Consider the following 21,179-nt stretch of genomic DNA (forward strand, 5'->3'; position numbering starts at 1 on the left):
AATCTTAATTTAAAAGTGATCATAAGTAAGTCTGGTTAAATTTGTCACCATACATAGTTATCAAAAAATTTATTTTGTGACAAGAACTTTTAAGATATGCAGTACAGTATTATTAACTGTAGTCATCGTAATGTGTAGTACGTCCCCATGACTGACTGACTTGGTAACTGGAAGTTTGTACCTTTTGATCCCCTGCTTGCACTTTGCCCACCCCCTTATCCCTTGTTTCACGCAACCAATCTGTTGTCTGTATCTGTAAGCTTTCTTTTTTTGAGGTTCCGCACATAAGTGAGTTCATGCAGTATTTTGTCTTTCTTATTCTGACCTGCTTGACTTAGCATAATGCCCTTGGGGTCCACTGTTTCTATATAACACATTTGCTTTATCCATTCATACCGCGGTGGGCACGTAGGTTGTTTCCCTGTCTTGTCTATTGTAAACAGTGCTGCACTGAACAAGGTGGTGCATGTATCTTTTTAAGTTAGTATTTTCACTTTCTTTGGATAAAAATACTCAGAATTAGCATTGCTGAATTATCTGGTAGTTTTATTTTTAATTTTTTGAGGAACCCCGTACTGTTTTCCATGGTGGCTACCCCAGCTTACAATTCCCACAAACAAGACGCAAGGGTTCCCTTTTCTCCGTATCTTCTCTAAGACTCATTATTTTGTCTTTTTGATAATAGCCAGTTTGGCAGGCATGAGGTGATAGTCTTGAGGTTTTGATTTGCATTTGATTAGTAATGTTAAGCATCTTTGCATGTACCTCTTGACCACCTGTGTGTCTTGTTTGGAAAAATGTTTATTCAAATCCTCTGCCCATTTCCTAATTGAATGTTTTTTTTTTTTTTTTTGCTGTTGAGTTCCATGAGTTTATGTATTTTGGGTATTAACACCTTATCAGATGTATGATCTGCAAATATTTTCTTCCATTGATTAGGTTGCCTTTTCATTTTGTTGATGTTTCTTTTGCTGTGCAGAAACTTTTGAGTATGATGTCTCACTTGTTGATTTTTGCTTTTGTTGCCTTTGCTTTTAATGTTGAATCTGAAAAATTGCCAAAATGAATGTCACAGGGCTTACTTTTTCTTCCATGATTCTTAGGGTTTCAAGTCTTGCATTCAGGTCTTTAATCCATTTTAAAATAAGGTTTGCATATGGTATAAGGTAGTGGTCCAGTTTCATTCGTTTAAGTGTGGCTGCCCCTTTTTCACAGAACCATTTATTGAAGAGACTGTCCTTTCCTTGTTGTCTAGTCTTAGCACTTTTGTCATAAATTAATTCACCATAGATGCGTAGGTTTATTTCTGGATTCTCTGTTCTGCCCCATTGATCTGCATGTTTGTTTTTATGTCAGTGCCATACTGTTTCAGTAATTTTCCTTTGTAAAATTGGGAGTTTGATGCCTCCAGATTTGTTCTTTCTCAAGATTGCTTTGGCTTGATAGGATCTTTCATGATTCCAAGTAAATTTTAGCACTGTTCTAGTTTTGTGAAAAATTCCATTGAAATTTTGATAAGGATTTCATTGAATCTTTATGTTCCTTTGGGTGGTAATAGATATTTTACCAGTATTAACTCTTCCAGTTCATGAGCACAGGATATCTCCATTTTTTGAGTTGTCTTCAGTTTCTTTCATCATTGTCTTATATTTTTCAGTGTAGCGTTTATTCATCTTGGTGAAATTTATTTCTAAGTACCTTATTCTTTTTGATGCCGTTGTTAAGTGGGATTGTTAATTTCTTTCTGATGGTTGTTAATTTATAGAAACTCAGATTTTTTGTGTATTGGCTTTGTATTGTGCAGCTTTTGAATTCATTATTCTACTAGCTTTTTGGTGAAGTCTTTAGGGAGATATATAAAATATAGTCTGCAAAAAGTGATATTTTACTTGTTTCCCACTTGTATGCCTTTTGTTTCTTTTCCTTGTCTGACTGCTCTGGTTAGGACTTCACAGGACTCTGAATAAAAGTGGCAAGAGTAGGTATCCTTGTCCAGCTCCTGATTTAGAGGCAGTGCTTTCAGCTTTAAACTGTTGATGTTGATGTAAACTGTGGGCTTGTCATATATGGCCTTTGTTGTGTTGAGATATGTTACCTTGGTATCCATATTGTGGAGCATTATGGTCAGTGTATTTTGAATTTTGCCAAATGCTTTTTCTGCATCTGCTGAGATGAGCACGTGACTTTTATCTTTCATTTTATTAATGTGCTGTATCATGATTGATTTGCAGATACTGAGCCATCCTTGTATTGGAGTAAATCCACTTGATTGTGGTGTGTGATTGTTCTAATGTATTGTTGAATCTGGTGTGTTAGTATTTTATTGATTTTTGCATGTGTTCATCAGGGATGTTGGCCTGCAGTTTTCTTTTCTTGTTGCATATTTGTCTTGTTTTGGTTTCAGGGTAGTGCTGGCCTCACAGAATTAATTTGATGCATTGCTTCAGGTTTTTGGGAGAGTTTGAGAAGGACTGATACTCTTCTTTGAATGTTTGGTAGAATTCACTAGTGCAGTTGTTCTGAACTTTTGATGGGAGATTTTTGATCACTTATTCTGTCTATTAATTATTGATCTGTTCAGAATTCCTATTTCTTTATGGTTCAGTCTTGATAGTTTATACGTTTGTAGAAATTTATTCATTTCCTCTAGGTTTTCCAATTTTGACAATATGTATCATACTAGTCTCTCATGATTTTTTGTATTGTGTAATATTTGTTGTAACACCCATTTCATTTCCAATTTTAAACATCTATTTTTAATTGGAGGATAATTGCTTTACAATATTGTGTTGGTTTCTGCCATACGTCAACATGAATCTCATTTCTGATTTAATATATTTGCATCTTCTTGCCTTTTTTTCTTGGTTAGTTAAGCTAAAGTTTTGTCAGTTTTGCACTCTAATCTTTGTCAGTTCCTTCCTTCCACTAACTTTGGGCTTCATTTGTTCTTTTTCTAGGTCCTTGAGGTGTAAGTTTAGTTTTTTTTGAGATTTTTCTGCTTTTTTAATGTAGGCATTTATAACTGAATTTCCTCTTAGAACTGCTATTTTTTTAACCTCTCATAAGTTTTGGTACATTGTATTTCCATTTTCATTTTTTCAAGGTGTTCTTAAAATTTCTTCTTTGACCCAGCAATTAGCAGCGTACAGTAAGTCCCCTCCAACTTTCAAGTAGTAAACTTTCAAAGAGGCAGATGTGTACTTCCACGTCCAGTCACATAGGGCACTGGTGAAATGGTAGCTTGTCGTCCATTTCCGGTTGCTGCCAGTGCTCAGCCCTGCTCCCTCCTCCCTCCTCCCTCCTCTGTCTCCGCCAGTCAGTGGCTCTCCTTGCCTGTTCACTTGATGCCAGCCCTGGTGTGCCAGCTGTTGTCCTCTACACGGTACCTTTCATCAAACTGTACTGTGAGGTTACAAATGCTTTGTTTGTTGTTCGTTTTCTATGTATTATCTGTATGAAAAGTATTATAAACCTCTTATGGCACAATACTGTATAACCTGTTGTGTTAGTTGGGTATCTAGGCTATCTCGCTTTGTTGGACTTAACAAACAAATTGGACTTAAGAATGCACTCTCAGAACAGAACTTGTTCATATGTAGTGGACTTATTCTGTTGTTATTTGTGAGTCCTCCAGCTTTCTTCTTGTAATTGAGTTTTAGTTTTGTATGCCACTGTGCTCAGAAAAGGTGCTTGATGTGACTTGTTAAGGCTTGTTTTGTGCCTTATCGTATTAACTATCCTGGAGAATGTCTCGTGGGCACTTGAGAGTAGTACATATTCTTTCCGTTGCCTTTGGATGGAATGTTCTTTACGTAGCTGTTAAGTGCGTGTGGTTCACACATTGATGCCTAAAGTGTTAGTTGCTCAGTCATGCCTGACTCTCTGCAACCCCATGGACTGTGGCCCGCCAGACTGCTCTGTCCATGGAATTCTCCAGGCAAGAATACTGGAGTGGATAGCCATTCCTTTCTCCAAGGTATCTTCCTGACCCAGGGATCAAACCCAGGTCTCCCGAATTGCAGACAGATTTTTTTACTGTCAGCGCCACAAGGGAAGCCCTTGTTGATGCCTGAGGTTGAGATAACTCATCTGTGATGTTATCATCTAAAGACTCATAGTTTGAGACTTTATTTCTGTGATGAATTTTACCATCATCATTATAGTCCAGAGTATTATCAGACCTTTTGCATTCTTGTTCTCATAATTAATAATAATGAAATATGTCAATTTTCTTGTCCTTGCTAGAGTAGTGAGTGAAAAATCTAATTGTTAGTTGTGTTCAATCAAAGCTAGAATACAACAAAAACTACTCAAGTCCTTTATTTTTTTCTGTAAAGATGATGCAGTATTTTGGGCAGTGCAGTAAGAAAACTGAAGGATGGCTATTTATCTCATAGTCACAGTTTATATGATTTAATCATTCTTCCATTATCTTACTGTTCTAGCTTTTCAAAGCATGACTGGAAATAATTGATGGATAATGATGAGTAAGTAACAAAATATTTCAAGGACACGTAAGAACATTGAGATCCATGGTCTTTTCCCCCACAGATTAATAAGAGCCCACTAGACCAAGTTGTACTTGTCACATGGATTGACTTTTGTTCTAATATTTAAAACAGTTTTTCTTCTTTTTGTACTGTGAAGGATCTCTCAAAGTTTCAAAATATCAATCCTTAAAAGTTGAACTGCTCAAGAAGGAAATTTTAGAGTTAAAATTTGGTCTAGTGGACCCTAATGGTATGCTGAGAGTTAAAGAAACTGGAAATCCTTTGTTGTTTAAAAAAAAAAATCTTGAGTGATGTAATTTGCAGTTAACTGAAAATTTTTTCTTTATCTTTAAGGCTTTAGGGGACCAGATACTATTTGTAAACCGTCCTGATAAGAAGAAAATTCTTTTCTTCAATGATAAGAGCTGTCAGTTTTCTGTGGATGAAGGTGAGCCTTCCTTTCTAGATACTTTCTTTAATTTGCAGACATGTTACAAATTTAGGATGATAGAATTCATACTGTTTATCGACAATTATAACTTAAATGGTATATACTGCTTTTGTAGCATTATCATCTCTTAGAGCTAACAACTTTATGTGTCTAATGTATTTCTCGCAATACAATTTGAAATATGTAATTTGAAAGATTTTAGGTTAATTGTACTTATAGTTGTAGTATAACAGTAATTTCTTGTTCTCACACTTCAGTTGTACCAAACAGGAGTTTATTTCTGTTTTACAAATACTACTTCATATCTTGGTATGAAAGCTTGATCCATGATGGGAAAAAAAAAGTACTTTCTGTGGAGACCGATATTTTCTTAAATAACTTATGAATTTTTGGTTATCCAGTTGGATAAGAAAGGAGATTAATGTTTTTCTTTCTGGCAGTTGTAGAGTTGGATGCTAATAAGCCCTATACTGTCTTCTAAATGCGTGATACTTACGTTTTGGATTTTAGTTTCAAATATTTCATCAATATTTTCATGTAAAATAGAAGTTAAAGAGTTTAGTTTTGAGAAATTTCTAGACAAGTAGATATTCCCATTTAAGCAAATATCTTTTACTCTAAATTTGTATTAACTTTGAAGTTTTATTAAATGGCAAGAAAAATGGAACATTTTAATTCTAAAATTTCAAAAGTAATTCCAACTCCAGCAAAATATTTTAGCAATATAGAAAGACACAGAGTGCAGTAGAGGTATAGACTCTAAGCAGTGAAACTATTGCTGTCCCAGTTTGGTATCATATGGACTCTTTTTATGACATTAAATAAAGGAGATTCTATTGAACAAATAACTTTGTAAAAGAAATGCATTTACAGATCTTGTTCCGGGAGAGCCCTGTCTTGACTGTAACTTGTAGTTTGTATAGTAACTCCAGGTTTCTCTTTTGCGTGTTATCTGTCTGTGGATGCTCAGTCTATGGTGCTGTAATTTCATCAACCTGAAGTCACTTTGGAGAAGAAAATGGTAACCCACTCCAGTATTCTTGCCTGGAGAATCCCGTGGACGGAGAAGCCTGGTAGGCTACAGTCCACGGGGTCGCAAAGAGTCGGACACGACTGAGCGACTGAACAGAACAGAACAGAAAGTCACTTAGATGACCATGATTTTTACAAATTTATTTATTTTTGACTCTGCTGCATCCTTGTTGCTATGCGTGGGCTTCTTCTAGTTGTGGCGAGTGGGGGCTACTCTCTGAGTTGCCATGTGAGGGCTTCTTATTACGGTGGCTTCTCTTGTCGTGGAGCGTGAGGTCTAGGGCACGTGGGCTCAGTCATTGCAGCTGACAGGTTCCAGAGAGCAGGCTCAGTAGGTGTGGCGCATGGGCTCAAATGTCCCAAGGCATTTGGGGTCTTTCTTCCCTGACCAAAGATTGAACTGGGGTCCCTTGCATTGCAAAGCGGATTCTTTACCACTGGACCAGGGAATCCCCGACTTTGATTTTTTTTGTAGGAAATAGAGTGATATATTTTCGTGAGAATCCTCATCAAGAGTGCCTTGTATACAGTAGGTTCTCTATTAATGTTTGTTAATTAAGTGAAAATTTGCAAAGTACTACGGCTTTTCTGTAATGCCATTTCTCTGAATAAGCTTTCTGTATGTAAACAGGGTAGTGGTCAACTCCTGTATATTATAGTGATAGGTGCTCATTTAAGAAAGATTGAGCTGAGCAGTTTGTTTCGCCTCTGTCTCTTTCACTTGGAGTTTTACTGTTATGTAAACTTTTATAATTGTCAGATTGAGTTCTTCCTATTTAAAACCATAAAAATGGACTTGATCTTTAAGTCCTTCTGAGTTCAGCTGATTCCTTAAGCATAATTAATCCATTTGAAAAAAAATTTTCATATTCTTAAACTTACCAGTAGTATCACATTTTCAAATAGTAAGAAAGATACAGTAAAAAGTCCATTCTCTGGTTCCAGTCCCTTTCTTTAATGGCAGGTAACTTAACTGGATGTGAGAGTTGGACTGTGAAGAAAGCTGATCGCCAAAGAATTGATGCTTTTGAACTGTGGTGTTGGAGAAGACTCTTGAGAGTCCCTTGTACTGCAGGGAGATCCAACCAGTCCATTCTAAAGGAGATTAATCCTGGGTGTCCATTGGAAGGACTGATGCTAAAGCTGAAACTCCAATACTTTGGCCACCTCATGTGACGAGTTGACTCACTGGAAAAGATTCTGATGCTGGGAAATGTTGGGGGCGGGAGGAGAAGGGGACGACAGAGAATGAGATGGCTGGATGGCATCACTGACTCTGTGGACATGAGTTTGAGTGAACTCCGGGAGTTGGTGATGGATAGGGAGGCCTAGCGTGCTGTGATTCATGGGGTCGCGGAGAGTCGGACACGACTGAGCAACTGAACTGAACTGGTTTTACTTCAGTTTCTTCTGGTGGTTTTTCCCATATTGCTACATAATATGTTTATACTGTTCTTTATATTTAACTTGAAATATTGTCTAATGACTTGTTGTTGTCCATCAGTCACTGTGTCGTGTCCGACTCTCTGCCACCCCATGAACAGCAGCATGCCAGGCTTCCCTGTCCTTCACTACCTCCTTGAGTTTGCTGAAACTCATGTCCGTTGAGTCAGTGATGCCATTCAGCCATCTCATCCTCTGTTGCCCGCTTCTCCTCTTGCTCCTAGCATCAAGGTCTTTTCCAGTGAGTTGCTTCTTTGCATCAGGTGGCCAGAGTTTTGGAGCTTCAGCATCAGTCCTTCCAGTGAATATTCAGGACTGATCTCCTTTAGGATGGACTGGTTAGATCTCCTTGCAGTCTAAGGGACTCTCAACAGGCTTCTCCAACAACACAGTTCAAAAGCATCAATTCTTTGGCACTCAGCTTTCTTCATTGTCCAACTCTCACATCCATACATGACAACTGGAAAAACCATAGCTTTTACTATACGGACCTTTGTCTGCAAAGTGATGTCTCTGTTTTTTAATACACTGTCTAGAGTTTTCATAGGTTTTTTCCCAAGAAGCAAGCGTCTTTTAATTTTGTGGCTTCAGTTCCTTTGGCAGTGATTTTAGAGCCCAAGAAAATGAAATCTGACGCTGTTTCCACTTTTTCCCCATCTATTTGCCATGAAGTGATGAGACTGTATGCCATAATCTTTTGTTTTTTGAATGTTGAATTTTAAGCCAGCTTTTTCACTCTCGTCTTTGACCTTCATCAAGAGGTTCTTTAGTTCCTCTTCGCTTTCTGCCACTAGAGTGATATCTGCATATCTGAGGTTGTTGATATTTCTCCTGGCAGTCTTGATTCCATCTTGTAAGTCATCCGGCCCAGCATTTCATATGATGTACTCTGCGTATAAGTTAAGCAAGCAGGGTGACAGTACACAACCTTGATGTACTCATTTCCCAATTTTGAACCAGTCCATTGTTCCATGTCCAGTTCTAACTGTTGCTTCTTGTCCTGCATACAGGTTTCTTAGGAGACAGATAAGGTGGTGTGGTAGTCCCATCTCTTCAAGAGTATTCCAGTTTGTTGTGATCCACGCAGTCAAAGGCTTTAGCATAGTCAATGAAGCAGAAGATTTTTAAAAAATTTCCTTTGCTTATTCAATGATCAAGCGTATGTTGGCCATTTGATCTGTGGTTCCTCTGCCTTTTCTAAATCCAGCTTATATATCTTGTTCTTGGTTCACGTATTGCTGAAGCCTACTTTGAAAGATTCTGAGCATAATCTTGCTAGCATGTGAAATGAGTGCAGTTGTGCAGTAATTTGAGCATTCTTTGGCATTGCTTTTTTTTGGAGTTGAAATGAAAACTTAACTTTCCCAGTCTTGTGGCCTCTGAGTTTCCCAAATTTGGTGGCATATTGAGTGCAGCAGTTTAATAGCACCATCTTTTAGGATTTGAAATAGCTCAGCTGGAATTCCATCACCTCCACTAGCTTTGTTCATAGCAATGCTTCCTAAGGCCCACTTGACTTCACACTCCAGGATGTCTGGCTCTAGGTGAATGATCACACTATTGTGGTTATCTGGGTCATTAAGAGCTTTTTTGTGTAGTTCCTTTGTGTATTCTTGCCACCTCTTCTTAATCTCTTCTGCTTCTGTTACGTCCATACCATTTCTGTCCTTTTTTGTACCCATCTTTGCATGAAATGTTGCCTTGGTATCTCCAGTTTTCTAAAAGAGATCTCTAATCTTTTCCATTCTGTTGTTTTTCTCTACTTTTTTGCATTGTTCACTTAAGAAGCTTTTCCTTGTTTTACTCTGGGACTCTGCATTCATTTGGGTATATCTTTCCCTTTCTCCTTTGCCGTTTGCTTCTCTCCCTTTCTCAGGTATTTATAATGCTTCTTCAACCACTTTGCCTTCTTGCATTTCTTTTTCTTATCGATAGATTTGGTCACCACCTCCTTCCTATACAGTATTATGAACCTCCGTCCATAGTTCTTCAGACACTGTCTTCCATATCTAGTCCCTTGAATCTGTTTGTCCCCTCTACTGTATAATCATAAGGAATTTGATTTAGGGCATACCTGAATGGCCTAATGTTTTTCTCTACTTTCTTCAATTTGAGCCTGAATTTTACGATAAGGAACTGGTGATCTGAGCCACAGTAAGCTCTTGTTTTGCTGACTGTATAGATCTTCTCCATCTTCGGCTGCAAAGAATGTATATAATCTGTCTGATTTCAGTACTATCTGGTGATGTCCACAGCAGTCCTCTCTATTAGCAAAGCTCTGTTAGCGTTTGCCCTGCTTTATTTTGGACTCCAAGGCCAAACTTGTTTGTTACTCCAGGTATTCTCTTGACTTCCTACTTTTGCATTCCAGTCTCATGATCAAAAGGATATCCTTTTTGCCATTAGTTCTAGGAGGTCTTGTAGGTCTTTATAGAATCGTTCAGCTTCATCTTTTTCGGCATTAGTGCTTGGGGTGTAGACTTGGATTACTGTGATATTGAATGGTTTGCCTTCAAGACGAACCGAGATTATTCTGTCATTTTTGAGATTGTAACCAAGTACTGTGTTTCGGATTCTTTTGTTGACTGTGAGGGCTACACCATTCCTTCTAAGGGATTCTTGTCCACAGTAGTAGATATAATGGTCATCTGAATTAAATCTGCCCCTTCCTGCCCATTTTAGTTCACTGATTCCTAAAATGTCCGTGTTCTCTCTTGCTATCTCCTGTTTGACCACAGGCAACTTTCAACAACATGAACTTTCTCAGAACATGTAGTATTAATTCTGCTCTCTAGATGGCAGCATCATGTAGCGTATCTGGAAGTAGATGTCTAAATTGAAGCAAGTGTTTGATTTGGGGGCTTCCCTGGCAGCTCAGCTGGTAAAGAATCCACCTGCATTGAAGGAGACCCTGGTTCGATTCCTGGGTCAGGAAAATCCACTGGAGAAGGGTAAGGCTACCCACTCTTGTATTCTTGAGCTTCCCTCATGGCTCAGATGGTGAAGAATTCACCTGCAATGCGAGAGAGACCTGGGCTTGAACCCTGGGTCGGTAAGATTCCCTGGAGGAGGGCATGGCAACCCACTCCAGTATTCTTGCCTGGAGAATCCCCATGGACCGAGGAGCCTGGCGGGCTACAGTCCATGGGTCGCAAAGGGTGGGGACACAACTGAGCAACTAATAAGCACAGCAAGTGTTTGATAGGAGAGAGATTGCAGTCATTCTGTAAGAATAGCCTGAATGTGTTTGTATTGTTTCTGGTGGTAGCCTGTCATGACATGTGTGTAGCAAGCAGGTGTTTTATGATAAAATTGTTGCGTAGTGCATGCTCTCTGTGGAATTCAGAGGAAAATCCAGATTTAGTGATCCAGCAGTGCCAGAAAATGCAAGCAACTGGCCATTATTCAAATAATGGTGATACTGTTTCTCTTGTGACCTTTTAGACTTTCGTTGCCCTAGAATTCCATTTTATTGGGAACCCATTTTCCACCTGCTCCTTCTTGACAGGTTTTTTTCCTACTTTAAACAGTTTCTAAATAAAATTCTGTTATGTCAAGAGAAAAAAATAGCCTGAAACTGTAGGGTTCCTTGATCGTATTTCATTGGAAAAATTGTAGGGAGTGCACTTAGAATTTAGTAGTAGCCATCACCCTAGTCCTTCTGTTGGATTGTGATTTTTCTGTCCCTTGTGTATGCTTTCTCTGGATACTGTTGTCTTAACTTTGCTCAGCCTTTTTGTGTTTTGTACCTTTTATGTAGAGTTCTGCTCCCTAGTGTTAACCTGTTTTCATTTGCCATGTTTTATGGCCTCTACCGGCTTAAACGCTTCGCATCACCTCATTATTTGTCTGTAAAGGCAAAATAAGGATTTTCACCCCCCCCACACATAGATTATATGTGCTTGTTAGATATATTTCTAGGTATACGTTCTGTAAAATGTTCCAGTTTATTTTCTCTGTACTGCAGGTATTCTGTGATGTTTTGTGACTATTTAGTATTTCATTTTATAGATGTGTCTGATTGATAGATGTATTTTCAGACATTTAATGTTGCTGCAGCAAATATTCTTCCAGCCCTTACACAGTGGGATATGTATATGTATTTTATATTAATGAAATGCATATAATTTAGGAAGCTATTGGGAAGATTAACAGTAAATTATTTTTGCACCTTTTAAGATCTTTACTGCCATTGGTGAAATATATTACTAGATTTCTCAGTATTGCACCATCCTTTTAGTCCTAGAGTAATACTTGTTTGGTTTATGTATTTGTGTGTTCTTTTCTTACTAATGTATTTAAGGATTTTTGCTTTTTTCTTTTGTGTGTTTTCTTACGGTTTGTTATGGGTATAATGCTGGATTCAGAAAAGGGAAGAAGAGTTTTTCCTCCCTTCCCTGCCTTTCCTCCTTACCTTTCTTTAGGAGAATATTGGCTTCCTTAAAGATTATTTGAAAGCATACACCCGTCAATGTATCTAGCATGCTTTTTTAGACATTCTTAGAATCTTCTTTCATTATGTCCTTCTTTAAGTATTCTATCTTGTGAATCAATCTTGGTAACTTGTCTTTTTCTTAAAAATCAATAATTTTAAATTCTAAAATTTAATACCATATAATTGGTAGTGTTTAGCCCTGCTGCTTGCTGCTAAGTCACTTCAGTCGTGTCCGACTCTGTGTGACCCCATAGACGGAAGCCCACCAGGCTCCCCCGTCCCTGGGATTCTCCAGGCAAGAACACTGGAGTGGGTTGCCATTTCCTTCTCCAATGTGTGAAAGTGAAAAGTGAAAGTGAAGTCTCTCAGTCGTGTCCAACCCTTAGCGACCCCATGGACTGCAGCCTACTAGGTTCCTCCGTCCATGGGATTTTCTAGGCAAGAGTACTGGAGTGGCTTGCCATTGCCTTCTCTGTGTTTAGCCCTAGGAATTGTTTATTGCCTGTTATTTTCCCTTGTTATTGCTAACTTTTTGTGTTTGGGCTTTCTCCCTTATTTCTTTGTTTTAACTGTTGGTTTATCTGTTTAACTTTTGTTGCTGTTGTGTTTTCGTTTGAAAATATCTGATCATCCTTTACATACTGATTGTTGGACATCTTGATTTGAGAAGTGTCTGAACAAATGTTAACATTTCCTGTTGCTTTTATATTTTTTGTTAATTTAGCCAGTACTTCCAATAGTTACTGCTTTATATGTTTTCCTGCAATTTTCAGTTTATAAATGTTCTTGACAGTCATAGTTGAAGGATTGTATCATAATTATTATTCAGTTATCCCTCTTGGTCATATTTGATGTTATTTTACTTGAACTCTAGCTTTATATCCTGTTATGTCTAATCTGTTGCCTTTTAAAGAAAATTTTGAGGTAGTTTTGCCTATTCTCTTACTTTGTACCTTGTTCTTTTGTTTTAGATACTTTCTTTGTAGATGGTATATATTAGTCTTAACTTTCTGAACCAGTTGTGAGTGTCATTTTGTATTTACCATTTTTGATATCTGATGTATCCTCATTTATTTGGAAATTGTATTTCTCCTTACATCTTTAAGTAGTTTGCTTATTCTTGGTATCAGTTTATCAACTTCATTCTCTTTTTACTCTTTAGTTATATATTGTGATATATTGTGAGAGTTCTGTTATCATTTATTCATGAACCCATTTTTCAACAAATATTTATTTCCTATTGCATTCTTTGGTCATTTTGCTAATGTAGGGGGTACAGTGGTGAACAACATAGGATAGTTCTAGCCTTCGTGGAGCTTACTTATATTCTGAATGGGAAAATAGGTGATATCACACAAAACAAAAAGTGATTGCCGAGTGTATCAAATGCTAGGAAGGAATTAAATGAGGTGTGTGCTGAGCTAGTAAAATAATAGGAAGGGTGGAGCTCAGAAAAGACCACTGTGGGAAAAAAAGATGAAGAATGAGCTGGAGCCAGCTTGGTGAAGTGTTAGGACAGCGCCCATGTGTGCAGTTGTGCAGGGAGAGGTCTTTCAGGTAGAAAACAGCAAACACTGGAGGAATGACTGATTTTTTTTGTTAACCTGGTGGTTTTTAATTATTTAATCAGATTCAGTGGACTGTTTTTTATACAGACTAGAATATAAATGAAGTAGTTGTTTACATTTTTATGTAGAATTATATGCAGAGTACATCATGAGGAACGCTGGGCTGGAATAAGCACAAGCTGGAATCAAGATTGCCGGGAGAAATATCAATAACCTCAGATATGCAGATGACACCACCCTTATGGCAGAAAGTGAAGAGGAACTAAAAAGCGTCTTGATGAAAGTGAAAGAGGAGAGTGAAAAGGTTGGCTTGAAGCTGAACATTCAGAAAACAAAGATCATGGCATCTGGTCCCATCACTTCATGGGAAATAGATGGGGAAACTGTGGAAACAGTGGCTGACTTAATTTTTTTGGGCTCCAAAATCACTGCGGATGCTGATTGCAGCCATGAAATTAAAAGACGCTTACTTCTTGGAAGGAAAGTTATGACCAACCTAGATAGTATATTAAAAAGCAGAGACATTACTTTGCCAACTAAGGTCTATCTAGTCAAGGCTATGGTTTTTCCCGTGGTCATGTATGGATGTGAGAGTTGGACTGTGAAGAAAGCTGATCGCCGAAGAATTGATGCTTTTGAACTGTGGTGCTGGAGAGGACTCTTGAGAGTCCCTTGGACTGCAAGGAGATCCAATCAGTCCATCCTAAAGGAGATCAGTCCTGGGTGTTAATTGGAAGGACTGATGCTAAAGCTGAAACTCCAATACTTTGGCCACTTCATGTGATGAGTTGACTCACTGGAAAAGACTCTGATGCTGGGAAGGATTGGGGGCGGGAAGAGAAGGGGACGACAGAGAATGAGATGGCTGGATGACATCACCGACTCAATGGACATGAGTTTGGGTGAACTCCAGGAGTTGGTGATGGACAGTGAGGCCTGGCGTGCTGTGATTCATGGGGTCGCAAAGAGTCGCACACGACTGAGCGACTGAATGTTATAGCTACAAGTGAACTAATGTATGATTTATTTGATTCAATAAATGTGTGATTCATTCGTTTATGAAAATACCATTCATAATTGGTATTTTCCTGAAGTGATAAAAATTCTTGGTAAATTTCTCAAAGTAATAACTTCTCTGTGATATACAAAGGTTAATCATAGTATATTCATATACATATGCACTGTACATTCCTAGAAAATCAAGTGTGTACTTAACCAATGTAAGAAATACTTTATATATGTAAACCGGGGTTGGGTTCTAGCTCAGTTTTTTATTTTGTTGTTCAGTCGCCAAGTGGTGCCCAGCTCTTCGCAGTCCCATGGACTGCAGCACGCCAGGCTTTCCTGTCCCTCACCATCTCTGAGTTTGTCCAAGTTCATGTCTGTTGAATCAGTGATGTCATCTAACTGTCTCATCCTCTGTCACCTTCTCCTTCTGCCTTCAGTCTTTCCCAGCATCAAGATCTTGTCCAATGAGTCAACTGTTAGAATCAGGTGGCTGAAAGTGTTGGAGCTTCAGCTCAGTCCTTCCAAAGAGTGTTCAAGGATGATTTCCTTTAAGATTGACTGGTTTGATCTTGCTGTCCAAGGGACTCTCAAGAGTCTTCTCCAGCACCACAGTTTGAAAGCATTAGTTCTTCAGTGCTCTGCTTTCTTTACTGTCCAGCTCTGACTTCTGTACATGACTACTGGAAAAACCGTAGGCCTTGACTGTGTGGACCTTTGTTGGCAAAGAGATCTCTTTGCTTTTTAACACACTGTCATAGCTTTTGTTTGTCATAGCTTTGCTGTCAAGAAGCAGTAATCTTCTAATTTCATGGCTGCAGTCACCATCCACAGTAATTTTAGAGTCCAAGAAGAGGAAATCTGTCACTGCTTCCACCTTTTCCCCTTCTATTTGCCATGAAGTGTGCCATGATCAGGATGCCATGATCTTAGTTTTTTTTAATGAGTTTTAAGCTGACTTTTTCATACTCCTCTTTCACCCTCGTTAAGAAGCTCTTTAGTTCCTCTTTGCTTTCTGCTGTAAGAGTGGTATCATCTTTTATTAGTTATTAGTGGTATTATCAGTTTATTATAAATTTATATTTATCATTAATCTGTATACTTTTTACTAAAGATGGTTGGAAGGAAGCAGGATTTTTCATCCTTAGCAGTGTTGACATTTGGAGCTGCACACTTTTTGGGGGTCACGGCTGTCACAGTGCTTTGTGGGATGCTTAGCAGCATCCCAGGCCGCTCTCAGTGCCCATAGCAGACTTTCCCCCACAGTGTGAGTCCCAAAAATGTATCCAGACTTTACCAGCGGTTCCCTGGGGAGTGGACTTGCCCAGGTTGAGTTATATTAAAGGTATAGTTTACACTTATAAAACAGAAATGCTACAATGTGTTGTCTTCAAGCTTCTTTCCATGCGTTCTTCAGCATATTCAGTGATAGCAGAGATAGCAAAGTGAATAAGATTTCTGTCCTTGAGCCCAGGCAGAAAGAATGACACGGGAACACATACGGTGCAGCATGTCACACCGCATGTCATTGTGGTGTTCATACAGTGTTGTAGAGACCCGGGGGGTCACAGCCGCCACAGGAATCTCAGGGGTAAGATGCCCATTAGTTGAAAGTGTTGGTGTTGCCTAAATCACTTAATTTTAAAAACTGAGGTTTTCTGTTATTGATATACATTATGTGTTTCCAGTGAAGATCTGTTGAAAAGCAGTGCATATTTTAACATCTGTCTTTCTCACTGTCCGTCTGTCTCTTCGTCTGTATTTTATTTCTCAAAATGTTTTGTTTTGTGCTGATGAGGTTGTTTGTTTAGCCCACTGGGTGGCAGTCTTAGCTGTAGAGAGGACATCTTGAGTGAGCAAGCTTTCCGGTCACACTGAAGACTCACCCTTCATTTGTTCTGTGATGAAGCAGATGTCCAAAAATGAGATACAGCATAAGTAAGGAGAGAGAGTCTGTTGTGTGGTAATTTAAAGCATTAAATGGATAAGGGAACCCAGAGTGGTTGAACCTTGCTGTGTGTTTTATTGCACAGAGGTGCTTACTTCCTTAAGTCGGAATCTTACCTGTTTAGTGGCAGGATAAATGCAGAGGTCAGGAGGGTGGGTTGCGTAATTGACCTGTTGATGTGAATCTTGGCTCTGCTCCTTCCTGGCGAAGACAAGACGCTCTATCTGAGATTTCTTATCTGTTGGGTTGGCCAGAAAGTTCGTTTGGGTTTTCTGCAAGATGCTATGGAAGAACTTAAATGGTCTTTTCAGCCAATCCAGTATAAAACAGGAATAATGGTGTCTGTTCATCTGTGGTCCTTATGAGGTTTAAGTGAGTAAATATAATTAAAAATGCTGAGAGCTTTGAATGGAACCTGGCACATAGCAAGAATAGTACTAACATCAGGTTAGCTACTATTAGCAGCATTAGAAATATAAAGTAGTACCAAAATACTTGGTGGTTTAATCTTAACTCAGTGAATCTGTGGCTTGGCAGTTGGTTAGTGAAGTGAGTAAAAGTCGCTCAGTCGTGTTTGACTCTTTGCGGCTCCATGGACTATATAGTTCATGGAATTCTCCAGGTCAGAATACTGGAGTGGGTAGCCTTTCCCTTCTCCAGCGGATCTTCCCAACCCATTTCTTCTGCATTGCAGGCAGATTCTTTACCAGCTGAGCCACAAGGGAAGCCCAAGAATACTGGAGTGGGTAGCCTGTCCCTTTTCCAGTGGATCTTCCTGACCCAGGAATTGAAGTGGGGTCTCCTGCATTGCAGGCAAATTCTTTACCAACTGAGCTATACAGACAGCAAAGAAACCAAGTCAGTTTAGCAGTTAATTGGAGTTGCTGATCTGTGGCAGTGAGGTAATGTTAGGTGGTGGTCTTTGGAGGAAGTCCGATGACAATCTGATTGTTCCTTCCGATTGCCAGTAAATTGTTCTTTTCTGCCTGGAAGCTTCAGCAATTGCAGCTTTATCCTTAGAATCCAGGATTCCTCCCAGTGGCTAGCCACTCTCCCTGGGGCCCTGATGCTGTCTTAGTTCATTTTCTAACAGCTGTTTAGTATTCCAGATATGACCATACTTTAAAACACTTTTTCTGATGCTCCACAGAGAGAAATTGAATTTTTTTGCTATATGCTATTATAAATTTTATAAGTAATACTTAATCCTTGTACATAAATATATTGTATGTACACTTTGCCTAGTTATCTTCTTATTTTGTTTTCTTAAAGTGTAATTGATGGGACAAAAGATAAGGCATACTTGAAACAATTTCAATAGCCTGCCTAATGCCCAACCTATTTTGGGGGACCAGTTTTTATGCAGAGGTTTCTATTTCTTTACCTTCACCAATACTGGATGGTTTTAGTTGACTTTGCCAGCCTCACAGAACATAAAGATTATCTTGATTTTAATTTTTCTTTTCTTGCAATGATTTTAATAAAATTTACACCAGTTTATTTATTTTTGCACCTATGACAGAAAATCTGAGCATTTTCTGTCCCTACATACATTAAATAAAAATTAATTAAATTTGGAATCCTGTGAGATTCTGTCTCTATTTTAGACCCTGCCTTCCAATGTTCATTTTAAGTATTTATGCAGCTGTAATACATTTACATAGTAGATGTATTATTTAAATACTGCAATAGCACTGAGCTAAGGAAAGCCAAGGATTAAAGTAGAAACGTCTTATTGAAATAAAGACATTGAAGAGTTTTTATTCAGGTATTTTCCTCTGAATACAGCTCAAGTGATGTTTCTTTTAGTAAAGGGAAGTAGTTACATTTTGTTTTAATGTACTTTCAATTCTGTGTACTCTGACAGTGTATATATAGCGTTGTATATTCTTTTTGGTGGTACATTAACAGAGGTGGGCTTTCCCGACCATTACTGTCACGGTGTTTCTGCCGTCGTGTCGTGAGTGCCCTGACGTGTATAAGCTCTGTCAATGGCAGGTACAAAGTAAAAGTAGTTTGACTTCAAGGAACTGAAATTTTGCAATCCTGGCAACACAGAGGCTTGGTAAAAAGTGCACTGAATGAAATTTAATGCTGGGTGAAAAGTGTTTTTATTATATGTATTTTTTCTCCTTTTTTTATACAGAGAAGTCCACAGTATAGCTGTTATACAGTTATATCATGTATTATTCTAAATAAGTGAATGCAGTTTGTACATGTTGATAGTTAGAATTTAGCAAGTCACATTTAAAATATCAGAACTGTTCTTTTGCGTGTGTGTGTTACATAATTCCCTCAGCTATGGTAAAGTTGGCATGTAGAATCCCAGTTATGATATACATTTTAGAACAATTTTGTGTGCTTTCTTGGAATTAGATATTTTCATTGCTGACATGGACGTTTGAAGCTGTTTTCTCTCATGTATACCTGTTGTGATCAGACCTAATCGTGGTAGTCACGTTGTTCTTCAAGTTTGGCTAAAAAGTAGATAGTTGGGACTTACAGCTTTCACTGAGAATGGAGGAGGCACTGTTCCCACTCTTGCAACAACAACAAACCCTAGACAGCCACAAATTTATAGTTTTCTTGACTCCATCGGGGGCTTCCCTGATAGCTCAGTTGGTAAAGAATCCGCCTGCAATCAGGAGACCCTGGTTCGATTCCTGGGATAGGAAATTTCCCTGAAGAAGGGATAGGCTACCCACTCCAGTGTTCTTGGGCTTCCCTTGTGGCTTAGCTGGTAAAGGATGTGCCTGCAATGCGGGAGAGCTGGGTTTGCTCCCTGGGTTGGGAAGCCCCCCTGGAGAAGGAAAAGGATACCCACTCCAGTATTCTGGCCTGGAGAATTCCACGGACCGTATAGTCAATGGGGTTGCAGAGTTGGACACGGCTGAGAGAGACTGACTCCATCAGAGAGCTGAGGTGCAGGCAGCCACCTAACCTGAAATGGAAGGACAGACAGACACCAGGAAAAGATGGGCTACGAACACTTGTACACCTGGGGCGTGAATACTGAGAGCATGAATACTGGTGAGAAGAATTCAGTTTTAAAATGTTTAATGAACCTGCTCAAGGCTTAGTGTGGGCTAGCAAGAGACTGTAGAACCCTTGGGGCCGCAGACACTTGGGAGTTGACATCCACTCACGGCACTTCTCCACAGACTTCGCTGGATTGCTTACAAAGCAGAGGCTAGGGTGGGGGTACTGGCCCCGCTGGGCGGGTCTGGAGAAGGGGACAGTCGATGCTTCAGAAAAGACATGAAGCCATATCCTCCCTCCCTGTCTTCTGTGAGACGAAAGTCTTAAACTTTTGTGAGAAGAAAAGAAAGAAGAACCTTCTGTCTAGGGGACAGGCAGAAATATATACTGGACCTAAAACTTGGCGGAGAGGACAAGCCAGGAACACGGAGGAGACCCCGTTTAGGCACCATGGGACGCAGGGCTTGTCTGAGGCCGAGGCTTAACTAGAATATCAGAACTCCCACCCCAGGCTGACAGATGCGCAGTAACAGGTAGCAGTGGAATTCTGTGAGAGCCTCAAGAGCATGGAGGCTGACAGGCCATCCAGGGTTATAGCCTTAAGGGAAGACCTGAAAGAGCAGGTTGAGCAGACACGGATGAAAACCCCTCTGGCAGAGCGGTCTTTCCACCGAACGCAGGGTATGGCTGGAGGAATTTGGAGCCTGTGGTGCATTATGGGTAACCATAGCGGCAACAGATTTCAAACCAAGTTCTTGTTCTCATCATAGACTGCCTCGACCTCCACACGCTGAAGGCCTAGCAGAAGGAAAGGCGTGCCCAAATCCCGGCACAGAACTATTGACCTCAGTCTCAGCTGTGCTGTTCTCTGGAGGATATTCTGCTATCAAAAAGTTGTGAGGCATAAAAAGAAGCAAGGCAAAACAAAGCGCTTTTGAGAGAAGAGAGTTAACAGAACTAACTCCCACATTCTGAGGACACAGGTATTGGAACTGTCGCACTTGAAATTTGAAGTAACTCTGGTTGATATGAAACAGAGCACATGCATGGTCAGGTAGGATATTTCAGCAGAGAGACATTCTAAGAAAATCAAGTAAGTTCTAGAAATGGAAAGCACGGTAACAGAGACAGAGAACGCCTTCTGTAAGCTCATCAGTCAACTTGGCGTAACCACGGGAAGGATCTGTAACCTGCAGGCTGCTGCTGCTGCATGCATGTTCAGTCGTGTCCAGCTCTTTGTGACCCCATGGACTGTAGCTCACCAGGCTCCTCTGTCCATGGAATCCTCCAGGCAAGAATACTGGGGTGGGTTGCTATTTCCTACACAGGGATCGAACTCCTGTTTCCTGCGGCTCATGCATTGCAGGCGGATTCTTTACCACTGAGCCCCTGGGAGAGCCCAAACTGCAAGATAGGCCAGTACAAATTAAACTGAAATGCACAGAGACAAATGGGAAGAAATACAGCAGAGTCTCCATTAACTGTGAGATAACATCAATGGTCTGAATGTATAATTAAAATCTCATAAGAGAAAGAGAATGGGGTAGAAGAAATAATGGCCAAGTATTCTAAAATTAAAGATGAACGTGACATTCACTCAGTTGTGTCTGACTCTTTGCAACTCCGTGGGTATACAGTCCATGGCCTTCTCCAGGCCAGAATACTGGAGTGGGTAGCCAGTTCCCTTCTCCAGGGGATCTTCCCAACCCAGGGACTGAACCCAGGTCTCCCACATTGCAGGCAGATTCTTTACCAGCTGAGCCACCGTGGAAGCCCAAGAAGACTGGGAGTGCGTAGCCTATCTCTTCTCTAGCAGATCTTCCCAACC

General features: G+C 39.6%; 1 protein-coding gene across 1 annotated transcript in view; it reads left to right on the forward strand.

The window, feature by feature from the left end:
- Positions 1-21,179, forward strand: part of GTF2E2 (general transcription factor IIE subunit 2) — an 82,487-nt gene that overhangs the window by 52,168 nt on the left and 9,140 nt on the right. Inside the window, exon 6 of the mRNA XM_055416553.2 lies at positions 4,845-4,938. Coding sequence (XP_055272528.1) covers positions 4,845-4,938 — 94 coding nt within the window. The remainder of the gene's footprint in view (positions 1-4,844; positions 4,939-21,179) is intronic.

The sequence above is a fragment of the Moschus berezovskii genome, chromosome 26 (genome assembly GCF_049115385.1).
Source record: "Moschus berezovskii isolate FMDL1 chromosome 26, NW_MosBer_1.0, whole genome shotgun sequence".
Classification (NCBI taxonomy): Eukaryota; Metazoa; Chordata; class Mammalia; order Artiodactyla; family Moschidae; genus Moschus; species Moschus berezovskii.